Source organism: Pongo abelii, chromosome 9 (genome assembly GCF_028885655.2).
Source record: "Pongo abelii isolate AG06213 chromosome 9, NHGRI_mPonAbe1-v2.0_pri, whole genome shotgun sequence".
Lineage (NCBI taxonomy): Eukaryota > Metazoa > Chordata > Mammalia > Primates > Hominidae > Pongo > Pongo abelii.
The window spans coordinates 109,768,541-109,788,812 of NC_071994.2; the positions used below are offsets into that span (position 1 = coordinate 109,768,541).

The 20,272-nt window shown below is 33.9% G+C and overlaps 1 protein-coding gene across 1 annotated transcript in view; it reads right to left on the bottom strand.

Annotated features, from left to right (window-relative positions):
• Positions 1 to 513: 513 nt before the first annotated feature.
• GUCY1A2 (guanylate cyclase 1 soluble subunit alpha 2) overlaps positions 514 to 20,272 on the bottom strand; it is a 358,031-nt gene continuing 338,272 nt past the window's right edge. The window contains exon 8 of the mRNA XM_002822429.6: positions 514 to 14,238. Within this exon, the coding sequence (XP_002822475.3) occupies positions 14,031 to 14,238 (208 nt within the window). The 3' untranslated portion in view covers positions 514 to 14,030. The remainder of the gene's footprint in view (positions 14,239 to 20,272) is intronic.

A 20,272-nucleotide genomic window follows, 5' to 3' on the forward strand; every position in this document is an offset into this window, starting at 1 on the left:
AAATAATGAAGATAACTCGATTCTGCATACATAGACTGCTGGAGTATAGAACATCAGAATAAAATGGTCCTCTTGTAGATATGTGCTGCATCTCATCTAGTTGATGGTTATGCTCTTGAAAGTTACTCAGCGGGCATTCAAATGACATTTAATTATGATAGTAATATGAACCCTTTTCTCTGTCCTTTCAAGAAAGCAACTGGCTAGTCAGAAGACAGCTGAGTTATGCCTTTTCTTTGTCATATATATTTGGGGTACATAGCACCACAGTAATTATAATGTGTGCTCTTTGGTTTTGCAAGAGGACTAAAGAGATATTTCATGTTAAAAAAATTCAAAATTGGCTTTTTCAAATATTGTGTTAGCAGCTGCATCTGCAGCCATAAAGGTAATGCATTATGAACATCCCATTCACTCCTATATTCTTTCCCCCATTCTTTCATCTATTATTCATTCACATTCTTAAGCATTGTTATTCACCTTCACTGTGTGGAAAAAAATGCTAAAAGAATGTTCAGACTCCTTTTTGGTATTATTTATTGATTTAAGTATTTTATAAGTGACAGTTTGGACACTTTAAAGGTAAATAAATGCATGACTTAACTAGACAATTTTGTAATGAATTATGTAAATATAACACACAACTATCATTTCCACTTTGTTTTATAAGAATCCCACGTTTCCATCACTTATTTTTCATATACAAATTCACCTTGTTCTGCAGTCTGTAAATGCAAAGACATTTTACATCATGAAACATGCTATTTACATTGTGAATAATTAAGAATAATAACAAATAAAAGAATGGGTAAAAAGTGGTGTTACATGAAAAGCAAAGAAGATATTGTGGATATTTATAATCCTATATGAGTTATACTTTTACATGTATTATTCTTAAAATTCTAGTGAAATGAGGCATATTTTATCATTTCAATCAGAAAAAGTTTCTTTAAACCTGTACTACTAGATAAAGAAAAATATTTTAAAATATAATATGAAATACCAAATGAAACTTTTTTAAAATTAATGGTACAGGTTTAAGCGATGCATTCATTTTTTAAAAAAACAAAAAATAGTTTGACATTTCAAAATATATGCAATTTAATCATGCCCTACATATATATTAGTATATTTACCTGGTATTAGTTGATGACATTATAATTTAAGTTTCTGATAACTCAATTTTTAAAAGATATTATTCACAAAGTAAATCTAATAACAAAGGAGCAGATGTACAATATAATTTACATTGCAAGCCAAACCAAAAATTTAGACCCATGAAATTGCAGCAAACAAATTAGCCAAAATGTTAAAATAATTCAGGTTAAATGAAAACCACCCCATGCAGAGGATGCTAATGAAGGCCGAGCACATTATAACTGTGTGTTTTTATTAAGTGATTTTGGAAACCTATTTATTATTATATAGTGCCTGAAGACTTGATGGAAATGCATTGGCTGTTAATTTTATGCATTGAAGTGAGTATTAATAGGATTATTACTATTAGGATATTACTATTAGGATGATATTTAAAGTACTGTTTGGGAAATGAGACCCTTTGGTTTTGTAAAATGGCTACTCACAATTGAAGAGTCAGAATTCAGGTAGGTTGATTTTGAAACAAATATTTATTATTTCTGGAATGCACTTAATCAATATTTTAAAAGCATAATGAGACAGTTTTGTCACTTAATTACCGAAGTTATAATGTAGCTACAGGCAGCTGTTATAAAACTTCTGACTTTTTCAAAGGCAACATTCTCAGGAGGACTTTTTTTTTTTTTAATAAAGAAAAAGCTTTCCATCCAACTTGAAGAAAAATCAGAAAGTATTTTTCTCCATGGACCATTATTCTATTTGAACCTAACCTGAATTCCCTCATAGTCAAAACCTGCCATGATGATGTGAATTGATTTCCGCATAGTCGGAGTAATTTTTGCTCCAAATTCTTAAAGGAGACAATGAATTAGTAGCTTGTAAATTTTGCAGATCTGGGCCTTCGATAACTTAGTAGAAGGCAATAAAATAGAGGGAAAAATGGGACTGTGGATTAAAACTGTTCAAATTTCATCTTAATTTCTTCTGTTTTTCTCAACCATATTTCTATTTTTACAATCATTACTAAAATATTTCCCTAAAGAAATACAAATGGTAAAGGTATTGAAAGTCATATTACTTTATCTGAACAAGTATTAAGATTGTCTGTCATTTCAAGACAAAGGTTTTCTTAACAGTGAAAATCACAGGAAGAAAATAATCAGTATTTTCATAGGTACCAATTTATATGGTAGCTGCCTGTTTTTTCACAATTTCAAAATAAGTCAGTATAGGATAAACAAAAGTTAACAGAGAAATTCGTCCCTTTTGAAGTTTTAATTTTTTTCAAATATTTTATACCCCTTTGACTACCTCATCTGTTAGAATTTAAGACCCCTGAGGTACATAACAAAAAAGTCCAAGTAAGAAATGAGAACCAAAATTCAAGGGTATTTAACTCATTGAAGCATATCTTTCCACAGAGGAACAAATCATGTTTTTTTCTATATAATTTTCTATTAACACAAACTTATGTCATGAAGATAATTTATTAAGTGGTTTGAATATAATCTTAATACATAAAAATAAAAAACCAGAAAGAATACAATTTTAAGTTTGGGAGATTATAGAATCTTTAAATCTTGTTCAAGATTTTTCAAATTATTATAAAGTCAATGAGAAATACCTACAATGGGAGAATACCCTTACTCTTAAAGAAGATATTTGACTTATTTTCCCTTAGGAATCAAATACTCTGCTAAAAATGATTTAATTTTCCCTGAAAAATAATGGCTTTGGATTGAGATTTGTAAATGTTTGATCTCTTGATCCAAGCTGTACTTTTTTTTTTTTTGTATTTAATAAAATGGCAATTTGTAAATTCTGATGAATACTCAAAATCGTAGATAAAAACAGCTATCTGAATATAGGTTTAAAACCTCAAAGACACAGAGCTAAGAAATATGGAATACATTGTATATTGCTTTTTCAATAGAGTAGACATAAAATTGATGACAAATGTTTCCAAACCCTCAATAAGAACTCAAAACATCATACTATGCCAAGCTGAATTACAGAGGGGTATCTAAGAAAGAAGACAGTGCATCAGTTATCTCTAGATAAAGAGCCAGTAAAATCAAGTTGCATTTGATGTATACACCTTATTGGGAGTAGTTTTCAGAAAGCAATTTCCCTACAAACAGAAAAAGCATTTTTTTTTTTCTATTTCAGTCTTTACCAGTGTGGTACTCACATAAAAAAAAATGGCTACTTAAAAATAAGAGGTTTTTCTAACTTAAGACATTTGTAAGGGGGTAAAAATAGGAGATTGTCCAAACAGATTGACCCTGATACTTCTTGAAAAAGTGTTTAAATTCAATGAAAATGAACACACATAGATTTTTATAGACCCACATTTCTCTTGACTGACAGTCTCTGGAAGTCAAGGTCCCAATTCTCTCGGTCACTTCTATCCTCAACTGATCTGCATCTACGTGCTCATCTTCTTTCCCCTTTCCTCACAAATCCACAAAGGGTTCAATCATGTGAAAGTGAAAAAGGGAGGCCCCAGCCCAAATAGTAAAGTACTATTGTCATTTATCTTATAAGAGCTAGAAAGAAATAAAGCAAAGAGGGAGGGAAGGAAAGGAAGGAAAGGAAGGAAGGAAGGAAGATAGGAAGATAATTCAATGGAAAAAAGAGGAGCTAAGCATGCTAACAAGTTTTAAAGCCTAATTAATTTACTGCACATAAAACTTATATATATAAACCATTCATTTCACATTCATCAAGAATTTTATTCATGAACACCAAACTCAACTGATTCAAGCTGTAACCACACTTGATATTTGGACTCTTGCATGGTTTCTCATTAGCACAAAAAATATACTAATGTTTAATTAGATAATGCAGCAAATATTGATTGAAGACATAACACCAAATTTTCCCAGCAGATAATAAATTCTGCACTGGGGAGACATCTATGATGTGACAAGTTCTTTTTGTCCCTTTAAATATTCACTCTAATTAGCATATTTATTAAATTTCTTGTTTATCAAAGTTTTAACATGCTGAATTTCATGGCATTCTGTCATTTTTATGACATTCTGTTAAACATAAATACTGTGTTTAAAAATCTATTTATCCTTACCATTTATTTTCAGCTTGCTTCTAGGTTAACAGGATTAGACAACAGACCTAATTTTGATGTAAGCAAAGTCTGATTTTTGTGTCTCTTTCCATCTTCTCTACTGGTATCCATTCCTTTCTCTAAGTTGCATTCCAGCTGAATCCAACTAAATATTTCATACATGTTCATAAAATGGGACTCCTCCTACAGCCAGGTAATCATTTGGATTTTAGCGGGAGAATTTTTTTTTAGACAGAATAAAATTGTTTTTAAGGATCAAATGAAAAAGCAATGAGCACCTATTATTTCAGGTCATTGAGTTATATAACAAATAAATGAATTTTATGAGTGCCTGGTGACACACTTGAAACAAATTTTAAAAGAGGAATAGTAATTTGGGCTGTCATCCACTAATAATAATTTTTACACAAGAACAAAAATAAAAGAATTTTTCTAAAAATCCCCCTGAATTACTTTAGATAATTATACAGTCCTCTAGTTTATCTAGACCTTCTTGGCTAGAGTTTGATCTACCATCAGAAATAATTTCTTCTTTTTGAGAATACTTTGTAGTCAAAGAATACAAAAGCAATTTATCTGAGAGTCCAAGCCAAGGTTAAGTTTTGGTTTCAGTGTGGTAATTTCTACCAAAAAAATTCAGAAGGAGGGTTTCACATTATTGATAAATCAACTAGGTGTTTTCATATTTTGCTTCATTTTATGGAAATTTTAACTTAAAAGGCCAAAGAAGGAGACAGCCTTTCAAGTGGTTAGATACATAAATATTGATCCAGATTGCCCAAACCTCAGAAGAAAGTAATATTCATTTGCTAGCCTTTAAAGAGTGATACTCACCATGAAGAAATACTTCTTGGGAGGCAATAAAAGTAGAATTGCTGTAGGAATTGAGGTTTCATTGCGTATGGAAATGCATAGTTTCTTACTAGTCAGAGGTGATGTAACAATATTCATATTTGTTGTTCAAATGATTTGAACATAAATCGGTTTTGACTTAGATTTTATTCCGAGAAGTTTACAATGCATTGTTCTATATTCTAATGTGAACAAGCTGAAAATACAGTATTGACTGTTATCCATAATGTTTGTTATTTAGAAAAGTGTAATATTTTAAGTAAAATGATATTGCCAAATTTGCAAACCCTGGCTCAATGCCACAATTTGTAAGTCTGTCATATTTATGATATTTTTTTCTGTAACAAATGGAAAATATAAAGTAAAAATCACTTAAATGTAATTCACAACTAAGTGTTATCATCAGAGGATAAAACTCTAAGGAACCTAGAAACAAAATTAATTGAATTTCTTATTGCTGAAGAAGTTGACACATTCAGAAAACTTTCAAAAGTCTCTGACATTCTAAGTTTTGGATATGAGTGAGTTGACTCTTTCAGGACAATAAATCTTTGTCTTAAATTCTTTTTCTAACTGATAATTTTGATTAAAAATTGCTCAGGTTTGTTCCTTCCTTTTAAAGTTTCTGTTCTAAACAAACTCTATATGAATTAACCAGTTACATGTAAGTGAAAAATCTTTGATGATTAAGGTACTACTTAACCACTTCTTTTAAGTTTAGAAGATTAGAGTCTTCATGTCTCACAGAATACCATTAAATGCTACGGGGTGATTCTCTCTCCAGCTCAAATACTCTGGCACATTCTCTAAGAGATAGATGGACATTTTTCTGCTCTAAAGTTCCACACTTGTTTTGCTAGCAGCAAAACCCAATTTGAGAAGAGTGTGAAGAAGAATATGGCATAGAGTACAGCCGCCAAAAGAAGTTTAAAAATTTCAGGACACAAAATAAATATTTCCTATTATTTGTGATTAAATTTTTCAACTAAGGGAATATGTAATTTCTTTAATGTCAGAAGAAAAACAATATTTTTTAAATGATGCATAAGACAAAAGTATATTCTTCTCACTGAATGCCAGCTCAGCCAGGCATGTTATAAAAGGAAAAAATATAGTTTGTTTTAATATCACTTGCATAGTGTTAGTCTGTTTTTCTATGCTAATTTTAGCAGGGTTTTCTGTGGCATATGGCAGAGCTGGTATTTGGCCTTCTTTGTTCCTTCAGCCCAGATGTTCTGACACTTTCATTTACCTTCATCATTGTAACCAAGACTAGTTCTATCTGCCACCTTCAGAAAGCATCTATTTGTAGCTCTGTAAGCTTCTATCCCAGCTTCACTGAGATGTGCAGCTGCCGAGAGGTTGGCACTACCTCCTAGGAAAACTAAAAATGGCTTGTGAAGGGTTTCTCTTTTTTTGTCTTTCTCTTTTCTTTTTAAAAATGAGTGACCAGTAGTGAAATAAATCATTTGGCTTTCATTAAACCAGAGGTGTTTGTTATAGAAATTGTCTCTCCTTTAAGAGTCTCTACATCTTCCTGAATAAAAAATTAACTCTCTTTACGTCATCTCTTCTAGAGCTCCTGCCCACCTCACTCACTCCATTTGTCCCTTTGTCCTGAGTCTGCTATGTAAATGCCAGGCAGCAAAATGCAAAGAAGTGTCTTCAGAAAGTGAGGTGGTGTGAAGAAACAATTTTGCACATTCCTGATTTTATTCCAGTTCTTGCTTTCCTCTTAGATATAGGTTTAATGACATTTAATAGACCACTGTAAAAATATATTAAGTAGAATTCCTTCTTTATCTGCAAATAGCGAAAAGTCCACAGAGGAAGACTGAATATAAAGTGATTTCTTCATTTTAAAAATATGTATCAAAAGAATCAAAAAGAAACTATTACTTAGACCTGCCATTTGGTTTTTTTTTCCTGCTTTTAAATAATAAGCAACAGTACTTAAGTCTAATACAAAGAATGATCTGATCAGCAACTAGATGAATTAACTGGAAGGATAAATTCAGTGTAATTTAATAGATTCAAATTAAATATTTTCCATTATTTATTTAACCCAAAACCATTCTTACTAAGGATTTAAGGATCCAGTGATATACAAGAGGATAATTGTCAAAGCCTCAGTAAATCAACAGTCCTGTTTGATTTTGATAGGGAAATTTTCCGAACTGTGGGCAGGAGGATGCTAAAATTAAGTTTTGCTATGAGTAATAGAAAGGTAAAGACAATATACTACCAAACACACCCACCATTCAAATGTGTTCATATTCATGTTTAGAGGATTGTTTACCTCGCAGGGCAATGATAGGAGCTGTCATCTTATTTAGATGCTTAGGAATGAATCCTAAGCTTATATGCTAAATAATAATCTGATATTTAGATATTGTTCAGAGTAAACATAAATTTACCAGTTGATTTTAGCTGTAATCCTTATACATTATTCTAAATGATGGACAAGTAAATTTAACTACTAAAGAACTGATTATCATTGACTATGCCACATTCTGTTAAAATTGTATTTTAAGTAGACTAAAAACATGATTTTTTCATTTTGAAGTCTGAAAGCTTTAGTGTTTTTTCAGTATTACTGAATAATCATTTTCAGACATTTATTTATTGTGCTACAGGTGACTTTCAGTCAATCATATTCTGAAGTCAAAATACTATCATACTTACCAAAAACTTGTGTAGCTATCATTGAAAACAGTAATAATGAGCTCTTTTATCTTTACTCTTTCATCTTCCAAGACCGTATCAAACCAACATTTGAATTAGTTAATCTGCCGCAAGACCCATCTATATTTTTGCAAAGCCTACTTTCTCAATCACCTCTTCCAACCTATGCCCTACTTCCACTCATTTATCCATCCTTAACTTCTTCTTTACTATTATATACTACAAAGATCCAAAAATTGGGCAACATTATAAATAATACACAAATCTCTTTGACAGAAATAGAAATAATATTTTTATAGCCATTTTAAAAATTATGCACCAGAAATAATCTGATGTGTATTAATCACTTTACAGCATGTTTGCAAATGAATAACTTCTGAGATAGATTAAACATGTCATTTGCCCAAATATTTTTAATCTGAGTCATTACTTGCTGCTCATTTTGCTACAGAATAATGAATATCTTTAAAAAGCCCACACCAGCTATATTATTGCTTGTATAAAACATGTTTCTGTTTTCACAAAGGCTCTATGAAATGCAAAGAAGTGCAAGCTTCATATGGCATCATCACCATGGCTTAAATTATTGCTTGAAAGGTTGTTATAAGGTATTGCTTGGAAATCACTTTTCAGATAATGTACAATTCAATATGAAAAGTACATAGTGAGACTAAGTATTAAGTTGATATCTTTTCATAACATAAAAATCAAAGCATTCAGAAGTAAGGCTGTCACTTTGATATTTGCTTCTGTGTCCCAAAGGTCATAGTTTCTACCTCGGTGGTGAGGATTAGCAAATGTTGTAATATACTGCACAGCTCTGGCAGTAACTAAGAAAATGGTACTGTATCTAGTATGCCTAATAGCCCTATAGTGAGCAATATTCATCCCTCATGCTTATCAGTGTTGCGTCTGTCTCTAAGTTTGAAGATTTATGCTCAGAAAGAAGACCACAAATTGGAAATCGAAGCTAAAATTAAAATTTGTGAAAGAAATAATGGTATGAGGCCTAGAGTATTTAACTTTTCAAAATAACTACAAATGAAATAACATTACTATCCCAGTCAACTTGTGTATTTATTCCTAGTAATTGGGATTATTTGAATACTTTTCAATGATTCCCAAGTCTGGCTGTATATTAGCATTACCTAGAGTGATTTTCTAAACACAGATTCCTAGGCCCTACCTGAGACCTACTGAATCCAAATCTCTGAAGGTAAAGACTAGTCTTCTGTATTCCTAAAACTCCCTACGGAATTCTTATGAAGCCAGCCAGATACTTCCAAGCAGATCAGCTGAACCACTGAACTAGGTCATTTCTTAATAAGGATGGGATGGCAATGAGGTACTTAAACCATGATCTGGTTATAACATATTAGAAATAAAGATGCAAACTTTACTTCACTGCCTTCCCAAGTCCTTCCAAAGAAACTTATTTCTTTCAATCATGAAACATCTACATTCAATAAACACACATACACACAAACTAAAAATATTAATCACTTTATAAAACTATTTTAGAATATGGGATTAGCTGTGATACTTCCTGTGTTATAAATGTATCAATGACCTTTTTTAATTAAAGGAAAGAAGGAACAAAAGAAGGAAGAAAACAAGGGATGGAAGAACAGTAATACGCAGGTTTCAATTGTTTGGATCAAGTGTGAGGAAGGAATTTTGCACACTATCTCAATATAGCCTGACAAGATTGTTAATCTGTACGTAATATTGATGTCTGCTCTTCATTCACCACCACGAGGATCTTGAAATTGAGTCCATAGCTGGGGTCAACTTACCCATTTAACAATAAATTTTGTTCAATCACATGAACACAATTTATGTGTATGTTAAACCAGCTGGTTGTGGTTTAGGAACATTCATATCAAGAGCTGCCCATAAATCATTTAGAAATACGTTAAACTGTAATAATTCAGTCTCATGCATCATGATTTTGGGGCTATATCTATTATTAAGCTATGCTTATAGAAGCCTCTGAAATGACATAATTTTTGTAGTTGAAGGTCTATAATAGTAGAAACAACTAAGCTACGATATAGGGCTTGGTTCTTGAATTTGAGTTTCTAGATATTGTCAGCTGAAAGACACCTGGTGCTACCCAAAGCCTATTCAGAGTCATTTATAATTAATTTCAAAGGAACATTCAGTGAAGTTGCATGAAGTGCTTGGAGTCAGACTGTGTTTTGAAGAAAGAGCAGAGGGTGAAGCTGCAGATATAATCAATGCCCCGGCACATCCAGTTCATTACTACACCTCAGAAATACATTGTTGTTCAGGCCTGACTGTGTGTGGTCCTTCCTATCTGCCTGAATGAGGCACCAGCAGCCCTTTCTGTAGCCATTCTGGGTTCAGAAGCGAAGAGAGAATGCTGTTTGCTGTGGCCAGGCTTGAGGGGGTAAGATGGTTTCTAGTGACAGAATGGAGTAAGAAAGGGTCCAGAATGGGCTGAGTCATTCTCAAAATGACAAGACAGAAACCTGTGTGTAAAAGTTTTACTTTTTGTCTTAACCATCCACAACACCTGCCCTCAGAAAGTCAGGGACCCAAGGAGCCTTCAACAAATATATTTAATGATGGTCATAATTTTGAGCTCCTGCTTGATGCCTTACGACTTTAGATATACAATTTCATTCAGCAGCAGTATGATTCTGTACAAAACACAGAGCCTGGTGGGGTTTTCAGAATTCTCCATGGCTTTGCCTTTTGTTATCTATCAATTTAATTTTGCTTTATTGCTGGAACTCTTTGGAGGCATTTGCAAAATTAAAAGTCTTGCTCCCCTTGTGAATGAGATTTTGTTTAAGTTGTTATTGTCCTCTTTTGCTTTGTTTTTCCTGGAGAGACACGCACATTCACACTAAACTACTGTGTCCTGACACCGTTGTTACTGGACAAGAGGAAGGAGTGCAAGACTGTGAGATAACATTTGAAGTGCTGAGCCTACGGACCCACTCTCAAGTCTCAGGCATCAATGTCTGTCTCAGAGTCCCAGATCAAAGCTCACTTGATTCCACATAATCAGATATTAAAAGGAAAATCTGAAATTACTTAAAATATAGAGCAAGAGATGAATATAAAGGCAGATTGTAGGCAGTTGGGTCCCATGTTACCTGGAAGCTATGTCTTCTTCCCCTTCTCTACATTATATAGACAAGAGATCCAACTACTATGTTTCTGAGGCATATTATTATTTTTTATTATGGCCAATGTTACCTAATGATTAAGGTCCACAAAGAAGATACAGGGTAGTACATTCTGAGTACATATTGGGGGATTCTGATTTTGTTAGATAACTGATTTATTTGCAAATGATGACATTCTCTCCATCAAAATAATCCTGATACTAATGTGATGCTTTGGTGCTAATGGCTAGTTATAAGGCGCCTTCTTCCAAATAGCAGCTTAAAAGAATATTAAAATGCAAGAGCTATAGATGCCAAATTATATTTTAAAGTATCCCTTGCAGAGTGGGTTAAAACCATTTCCCCAATTTAATATCATTTGGTTTCTAAGGGAACATCACATAAATTTCTTTTATCTGCCATACTAAAATGCATGCTGTTGGTAATAGTTTGTAAGTAAGTGAGAATACTGTATAGATAAAAGTCATATGAAATAATAAATGCCACCACATTGTTACAATCACAATTCCTAAGAGAAGAGATGTAGATGGCATTGTGTAGGACAAATAAAAATATAATTCTTTCTCCATCGTCTAACTTCTGTGATTGAAGTTTGAATGAACAGACATTTTATATAGTACCTCATAAACATATATAGCAACACTGTAACTACAATAATCAACTATAATAGATTAGCAAAATGATAACAAATTGGACCATTATCTCAGACTATAGCTTTGAAAATACACTTAGATTATAATGTATGAAAAATGTAGTTGACATCCTGTCAGTGATACATAAGAAATCTCTGGCATGTTCTTCATCATGACATTTATGGCAATGTAAATTTTTCCTTCTCTAAGTAAAATCATATAAACTAATACAGAATTTGTGATTCTTCTGACAAATTGAGATATACAATACTTCTCTCCAGGCCTATCACTAGTAATGAGGTGGATTTCCAATGATGCTTTTCAAATATGCTTCCCGTAGATATTCTTAAGTATGGAGATAATAAATATGTGTTTACTGTAGTTGCTTAGACAAATCTTTACAAAAAGTGAGAGAAATAGATTGGATATTCCTGGAAGTCCCTTTCAGCCTTATGGTTACAAAACACATTGTTCATCACCAACATTTTATTGATTTAATATACCATAATAAGTTCTAAGTTACTGAAGACAATAGGCATACATGACATCAGTGAGCTTGTTCTCTCCCCATGCTCCAGTGCTACAAGGAGCCCATCAACATTGCTAAGGCATTTTCTAATATAAGCATGAGGATTGAGGTGCTCCCAGCCTGCTCTGCTCATACTGGCTGTAAACCTCCCCATTTTCCAGAGACACAGGCCCACAGAAGAGGGGGTCAGGCAAAGGTTTAGAGCTCAAGGTCTATTTCCTGTCTTCTCCACATAAAGAGTGTTGCACTCGTGTCCTTGTAAACCCTCAGGGCAAGAAAATAACTCAAATTATAAAAGGGATCATGATTGTAACAAATATTTGCATATCTACAAATGCCTTCTAGCCACACACATAGAAAATTTAAAAACATTAAATGAGCCTCATAGACTATATTGGAAATTAGTAAATATATTCCTTAACTGAGTTATGTCATAACCAAACCATAATGCAGCCAAAATCCCTGAACAGAAAAAAATATTGCATTCAGTAGACATAAGCTATCAATGAGTAAGAAAATGACCTCTCCAAGGCTTCAAGGAAACAAATGCTTCCAGCTTGTTAACCTCAATAGAAACTTAGATTTTATATCTGATCCCAAACAGGAGAACTCTGGACACCTGATGCTCCTAATTTTAGTGTGAGCCAGTAATATTTTCATGCAGTATTGATTAATGAGAACAGGTCTTCATTTGAGCAGGACATGCGATGGAATCCTATCTGTAACTATAATGATTACTAGTTCTGAAGATTATACCTACTTCAGTATGCATGAAAGTGATTCACTGAATTTAAAAGCCATTATCAATCAAACTGCAGAACATTTTTTAAAACCTCAAAGCCATAAAATACAGAGGTTTCCTTGCTTTGTGTTGTACAAGAAGAAACAATATTCTTGGCAAAATGTCCTGACACTTCTTTGTCACTAATGCCAATATCCAGGAATTTGCTCTCAAGAATAGCAGTCGGCTCTTAGGAGGCATCAATTGGGGAAGAGGAAGGGGGTAACTAACATGTCATTTAGCTGAATGCTGTTCATTAGAATGCAGTTTAGTGTTGCAAAAGCTACCTATATTTATAACTGCTAAGTTGAAAAGGATCCAATGTAGCAAAGCATTTCATTTTAACTGATATTTGTTAGAAGGTGGCAAAAAGACCTTTCTTTAATCTTGGTTACAGATATATCTGGTGTTAGGAAATTCCATTTCCTCTGGATTCCATGCTACATTAATTAAATCTAAAAGATATATTTACTAAGCAGACATAGAATGCTTTCTTGGTATCTGAAATCCTTGGTTATATGTATTCTCAGTCGAAGCACTGATCTCTCTAAATAAGGGAAACTATATTAGATTAATAGGTTAGCATTATATATAATATACTAACAATACAGAAGCAGATTCTGAAAACCTAATAATGTTGTGTGAAATGTGTTATCTAGAAGAGATATGTATAAAAATAGGTAATATCCCTAAAATATTTTGCCGAGTTACAATTCTTCCAGTTGGGAAGTTTACCACACTGCCATGATACATGTATGAAATGTCTGTTCAGAAAAAGAAACTTACAAAATATTCCTCACCCACCAACTCACTAAATGTAGGAATATATAATCAAAACTGGCTCTCAAAAGTGGTACAAATATATAGGGAAAGATACTTGTATGTGTGATAAACAAGAAAACATGGAATCTATTTATTGGTTAGTTCTGAAAGGGGACCCACACTTGTAATTAAAATATATGTGTATATATATGACCAAAAACACTCATATGAATGGACACATCTTATTTCCCTCATCCTCCGGCTTTTTATTGACAGCAGTCACCTCCACCTTTTAGTAGGATTATTGCCTGACATAATACAGAAATTTTGCTGCTTGCTCTCAACAAAGCAATGAAAGAGACACAATCTCTTTCCACCTCCCTGTGGTGACCCATGTTCTGGGCTTGTGCTTTTTGGAGGAGTCTTTGATCTGTAGCAGGTCTCAGAGGCTTGTCTCCCGGAGGAACATGGTGCCGATGTTGTAGGAAACCTTTTTTATTCTCGACGAAGAAAGAGAAGGCTTTGGTGGCTTTGGACCAGTCCTTACCTCCAGGAAATAGCAGATCCCAGGAATTTCCTTTGGAAAGTTGTCTGGAAGCTCTTCACGAGACCGCGGAATGAATGTGAAACTTTCTTCTCGTTTTAATAATCTAAGAATAAAATACAGAGCACATGAATCAAGTAGGCCAGGGAAATGTAAATACATGGACAGAAATTTTAAAGGCTCAGGAAGCCTATCTCTGACTGTTCATGGTAACACCTCTATTTCTTTGTATAGATGTGGCCTTCATCAGATTCCAAATGCTAGGAAATGTTATAACTCAGAAAAGATCCCTTCATGTGATAATAATAAAACCCAAAGCTGAGTATGGTACTACCTGAAAATATTGTTCAAGATTGATTTCTTTCTAAACAGCATTCCTTGAAAATATGTGTTCAAATGTTATTGTTTTACCTAAACAAATGTCCAAGGAAACTGCATAATACAGGTTTTATTTCAAGCATGCAGGATTTACCTTGTCTGTTTTTAAAACCTGCCCAAATTCTAGTGCACTCCTTTTATGTTTGGTAAACCGTAAGCTTTAAATGTGTGTCCTGTATGTAAAAAACTTTAATCAATTATTTAACTTTGTAGAACAACACTTAATGACTCCCAATGTCTCTGATACCTGCTTGCTGATTTCTAGCCAAGCATGCTATCCAAACTCGATAGCATTATTGGTTAAACAGCTTGATTCTTCTCTTCCAGTCACACATAAAGACTCTTTTTCAAAACACTAACATTGGAATAAATTTATTCTTTAAACTTGTCCAGTTTCATGAAAGGTTCAGTTTGATACTTGTATCTAAAAGTGTGGCCCAACAATTCAATTTAATTCAACAGCTCTTTATAGACTATTTCTTATTGCCCAAGAAAAGCCTCCTAGAGACTTCTGTGAATATAAGAAGTGGAACACATCTAAAAAGCTCACAGTTTTGTCAACAGATATAGAAACAGAATAAAAGAATTTAAAAAAAAACCCAATAAATGAACAAAATACAGGGTAATATAAAAGTGTAGAACAGAATAGGCTAGATGCCATCAGAAAAGTAGACACGAAAATTGCAGAAGTCTAGAAGAAAAAATGTATTTGCAGTGGGAGGACCACAAAGCTTTCATGGACTAGATGTTATTTAAAGGCATATACAGTTTCAACAAGTGGATAAGGAAAACAATGTAACCAAAGGGTTAGAAACAAGAATATTGTAAAGTTTCTAACCATATGATAGCATTACCCAGTGAGGTAAGAATGAGGGTTAAGGGTGGGGCAGTAGGTTAGGAAAAAGTTTTAAAGCCCTAAACTAAGAGTTTAGACTTTATTTGGAAAGCACCTTGGATCCAAACCCATTATCTTTTTCTTAAAAACAACCCATCCTCCTAAGACAGATTCATGTTAGCAGCAGCTCCAAGTAGGAGATAGGTCGGGGCAAAAGAAACAATGAGCACAAAAATAAAGGATGTGTGAACATATAAGAACATTGCACAATCAATTATGAGTATCTCTAAGGAGAAGAAGAAAATATTCCTCCTTGAATGCTATTAATGGATAGAAAATATTACCTAAAACAATAGTTGGTAGTACTAATAAGTTATAATATGAGCAGTCTATATTTAATTTTAAAAACCAGAGCTATAGTATTTTGATTGCTAAAGGATATAATGGCAGTTAAAAAAAACCATAAAATGATTATGTTCATTTAGTATATAAAAAACAAGGCTCCTTCTAACATTTCAAAATTCTTTCAAAAGCCTTATCCCATTTTATTCACATAATATAGTTGTATGCAAAAGCTAAAAGTATAAACTATGCATCCAACAAAGGTCTAATATCTAGCATCTATAAGAAACATAAACAAATTTACAGGAAAAAAACACAACCCCATTAAAAAGTGAGCAGAGGACATGAACAGGCATTTCTGAAAAGAAGACATACATAAAGCCAACACACATATGAAAAAAAGCTCAACATCACTGATCATTAGAGAAATGCATATCAAAACCACAATAAGATACCATTTAACACCAGTCAGAATGGCTATTATTAAAAAGCCAAGGGCCGGGCACGGTGGCTCACGCTTGTAATCCCAGCACTTTGGGAGGCTCACAAGGTGGGCAGATCACGAGGTCAGGAGTTTGAGACCAGCCTGGCCAACATGGTGAAACCCCATTTCTATTAAAAATACAAAAAAATTAGCCGGGCATGTTGGTATGCCCCTGTAATCCCAGCTACTTAGGAGGCTGAGGCAGGAGAATCACTTGAACCGGGAGGTGGAGGTTGCAGTGAGCCGACATCATGCTACTGCTCTACAGCCTGGGTGACAGAGCAAGACTCAGTCTCAAAAAAAAAAAAAAAAAAAAGTAAAAAAATAACAGATGCTGGCAAGGTTTTGGAGAAAAAGGAACATGTATACACAATTGTTGGGAATGTAAATTAGTTCAGCCATGGTGGAAGACAGTGTGGAGATTCCTCAAAGACCTAAAGACAGAAATACCATTTGATCCAGCAATCCCATTACTGGGAATATACCCAGAGGAATATAAATCATTCCATTATAAAGACACATGCATGTGTATGTTCACTGCAGCACTATTCACAATAGCAAAGACATGGAATCAACCTAAATGTCCATCAGTGGTAGACTGGATAAAGAAAATGTGGTAAATACACACTATGGAATACTATGCAGCCATAAAAAAAGAATGAGATCATGTCATTTCCAGCAACATGGATGAAGCTGGAGGCCATTATCATTAGCAAACTAATGCAGGAACAGAAAATGAAATACTGTATGTTCTCATTTGTAAGTGGGAGCTAAATGATGAGACCACATGGACACATAGAGGAGAACAACACACATTGGAGCCTTTTGGAGGGTGGAGGGTGAAGGATGGGAGGAGGGAGAGGTTCAGGAAAATGACTAATGTGCAATAGTCTTAATACCTGGGTGATAAAATAATCTGTACAACGAACCCCCATGACACTCATTTACAAATGTATGTAACAAACCTGTGCTTGTACCCCTGAACTTAAAAGTTGAAAAATGCTCATCTCCACCAAATTTATAGAGGGTGAAAATGAGTTCAGAATAACTTAGACTGAATTGCTCCAGGAAACAGCAAGACAGTAGTGACAATGGAACTGGAACCCAGAACTGTAAACACAGTCAAGTTTAGCCCAACAATAAATAACAAGACTACGTAAGATAGCTCTCCATCACAAAACAACTAAACTAAGAAATAATTAATGACAATAAGAATGGAAGTCATCAGTACTTTTTACTTTCTTTTCATTTTCACAAATGTCAATTTTCTTTACTATTAATATATAATCAGTCACTTCAGAAATAAAATGTAAAAAGCCCTATACAGTAGTTTAATTTAGCAGTGAATTCCACAACAATTTTGCTAAGCTCGAATAGAACAGTCATCAATGTGTAATATATAGGTGTCAATCATTGATGTCAATCAATCAACAAACTTTTTTTTAGTGGTTATGACATTATAAATAGCCCTCTGAATGGAGGCGAGTAAGTGGGGACTTGCAGAATAAGTTAATATAACTAAAAAGACAAGAAATGCTCATTGAAACAAATTAGCAATACAATGATACAACATCTGATACAATCTAAAGGAAGAAATTCTACAGGAGAAAGGGAGAGATGATGACTATGGATTTAAGTACAAAAGTTAAGAACCACATATAGCCATAGTTCAGTCTTTCCACAAAGTTTCCTTAAAGCCCATAATCAACAATTAGGACTCCACATGAGCTACATTCCCTTCTCCCTATCTTTTAAGTCCTCAAATGTATCTTTTACGGTTTGTCTCACCAAGATCTTTGTTTTGCTATAATTGAGATTTTCAACCCAAAACAAAAATGGGGTTACATCTATGAAAGTACTTGTAAATGACTGAAAGAAGATGATCGTACCAGCTGCTTCAGATGTCAGAACTTTTAAATAATTCACTGCACATTGGCTGGGAGGAAACTTTTCACAATGAATTGATCTCTTGACATTTTAAATAGATCTCATGTACTTTGCTAGAAATTACAGAGACAACAGTTTTTATGAAATGGTATTGGCTTTTCCCAGTAAACATTTTGGTATCCATAAACTAAATACAGTTTTAAATTTCAATAGTAAAAATGAGAGCACATAAGGATAAATTTATTCAAGCTCCTATGATATCCAGTATTTATTACAGCAGACTTTGTAGATAAGAACACTGAAGTGCAATATTCAGTTGACTTCCAATAGGACAATCTGAAGGACTTACTGGGGGGTTTGTGGAGGAGGTCAGGGGAATCATTTCACACAGCATGCCTGTTGATGATATGAGTCATGGTGCTGAGTAAGCAATCAAATGTATACAAGGATTAGGAATTATTTAGAACCTGATCATCCCAGAGCCTCAGATCCCCTCTGAAATGCTTTATTAAGTCCAAGTCCCTGGGTTGGCTCTAAAACTCTGCCTAACAATCCATTTCTTTAGCACCTCAGGGCTGATATGGAAGCTTAGGTTCTATATAAATCTAAATTAATCCCCAGCTGTAATCCCCAGCCAGTTGTTACACACTCTGGGAGTTTTGGCAACATGTTTAATAAGCATTTGGAAATCACACAAATCCTAGTTTACCTGCCTGTCACCCTTTCTCTGCTCAACAGTTTTTTCTACAAATTGTTTTTCAAAATAAAAATCCACTGCTGCTTTGGATCAATGGATGGCTTCCAAGCATGTGCAGGAAGCTGGATTCCATGGAGGTCCATGGAGCTTCTCCATCACAGCTGCAGAAATGAAGCTGGTTTCTGACTCTCTCACCTCTTGTTTGCATGCTCGTTTCCCCCAATTTTCACCAAGCTCTGTGCTCTGTCCTACATCCTACCTTGGGAAAGGGTCTGACACTTATTCATACTGAAGTACAGATGATATAAATGTAGTTTAAATTTTAAAACAAAACTCAGAATTTTAAAAAAGGGTCAGTGAGTTCAGCAGTCAACTGGTCAACAGGTAATCATTAAGTGCCTTCTGTGAGCTAGGCCTGAACCAATCCTTTCCTATCTCTGATGATAATACGTATGAGACAGGAGAAGACTGAGAGGGAAACAAGAGAATTTTGAGTTTTGCTGAAAATGTCTTTCCATAAAGTGATTATTTTTATTTGCTAAGTTGCCCCATGGACAACCCCATGGACAGAATAAACCTTGCTGAAATGAATAGATCCAGTTCCAGCGCCTCTAATAGCCTCAGACTAGTATATATAGCTCTCTGACATCTGCACGTTTGAAATCGTTGTGTGAAATTGGAAAATCTTTTGTTTGTTTCAAGAACTGGAAAGATCTGTGTAATGTGCAGAGCTATAAGAGAGTGACATTCTCAGAATGCTGTCTACTAGAGGGTAATCACAAATTTGTCTACTCACTACCCAGCTACTGCTCACCAAGCAATACTTGAAGGGCAAAGGAAGAGGCAGTAGAATCTGATGCATCTTGTAGAGGGGTAGAAAAGATATGAGGACAGTGACGTTTTAAAGACTTTAGATGTCAGAAATACCTTTAGTGCATTCTTCTCTCAACTTGATTGGTTTAATTAGGTATTAAATTCTTGTTTAGAATTGATTTTCTCCTCAGTATTTGGCTGTTAAAAAGTAAGATGTCATTCTGTTTTTCAATCCTGTGCATGTGAATTTTCTCCTAGTCTTTCTTATCATCATCATCATCCTCATCGTCTTTCTATCTCTGGTATTGTGAAAATTAATAATAACATGGCTAAGTGCCTCTTTTTTATTTGGTGCAATGACAATTAGTGGATCCTTTTGAACTTTTTGATGTAGCAAAACTGTCTTTCAGTTCTAGGAATTTTTAAAAAGTTATTTAATAATTTTGTATGCCTCGTTTTGTATGTTTTCTTTTTATGCATTTTGGCTTAGTCAGACATTGGACCTGGTGAATTAATCTTCTAATTTGTTTTCCTTTTTCTCGAATTATTCCCTCATTTTAAAACATTCCATTGTCTGGAAGATTGCATCCAACATTATTTTCCAACACGTAAAGAATTTTAAAATTTCAGAGATCTCATTTTAATTTCCACTCTTGTGGTATGATTATTTTTTCTCATGTTGTGTTCTTACTATTTTAAATCTA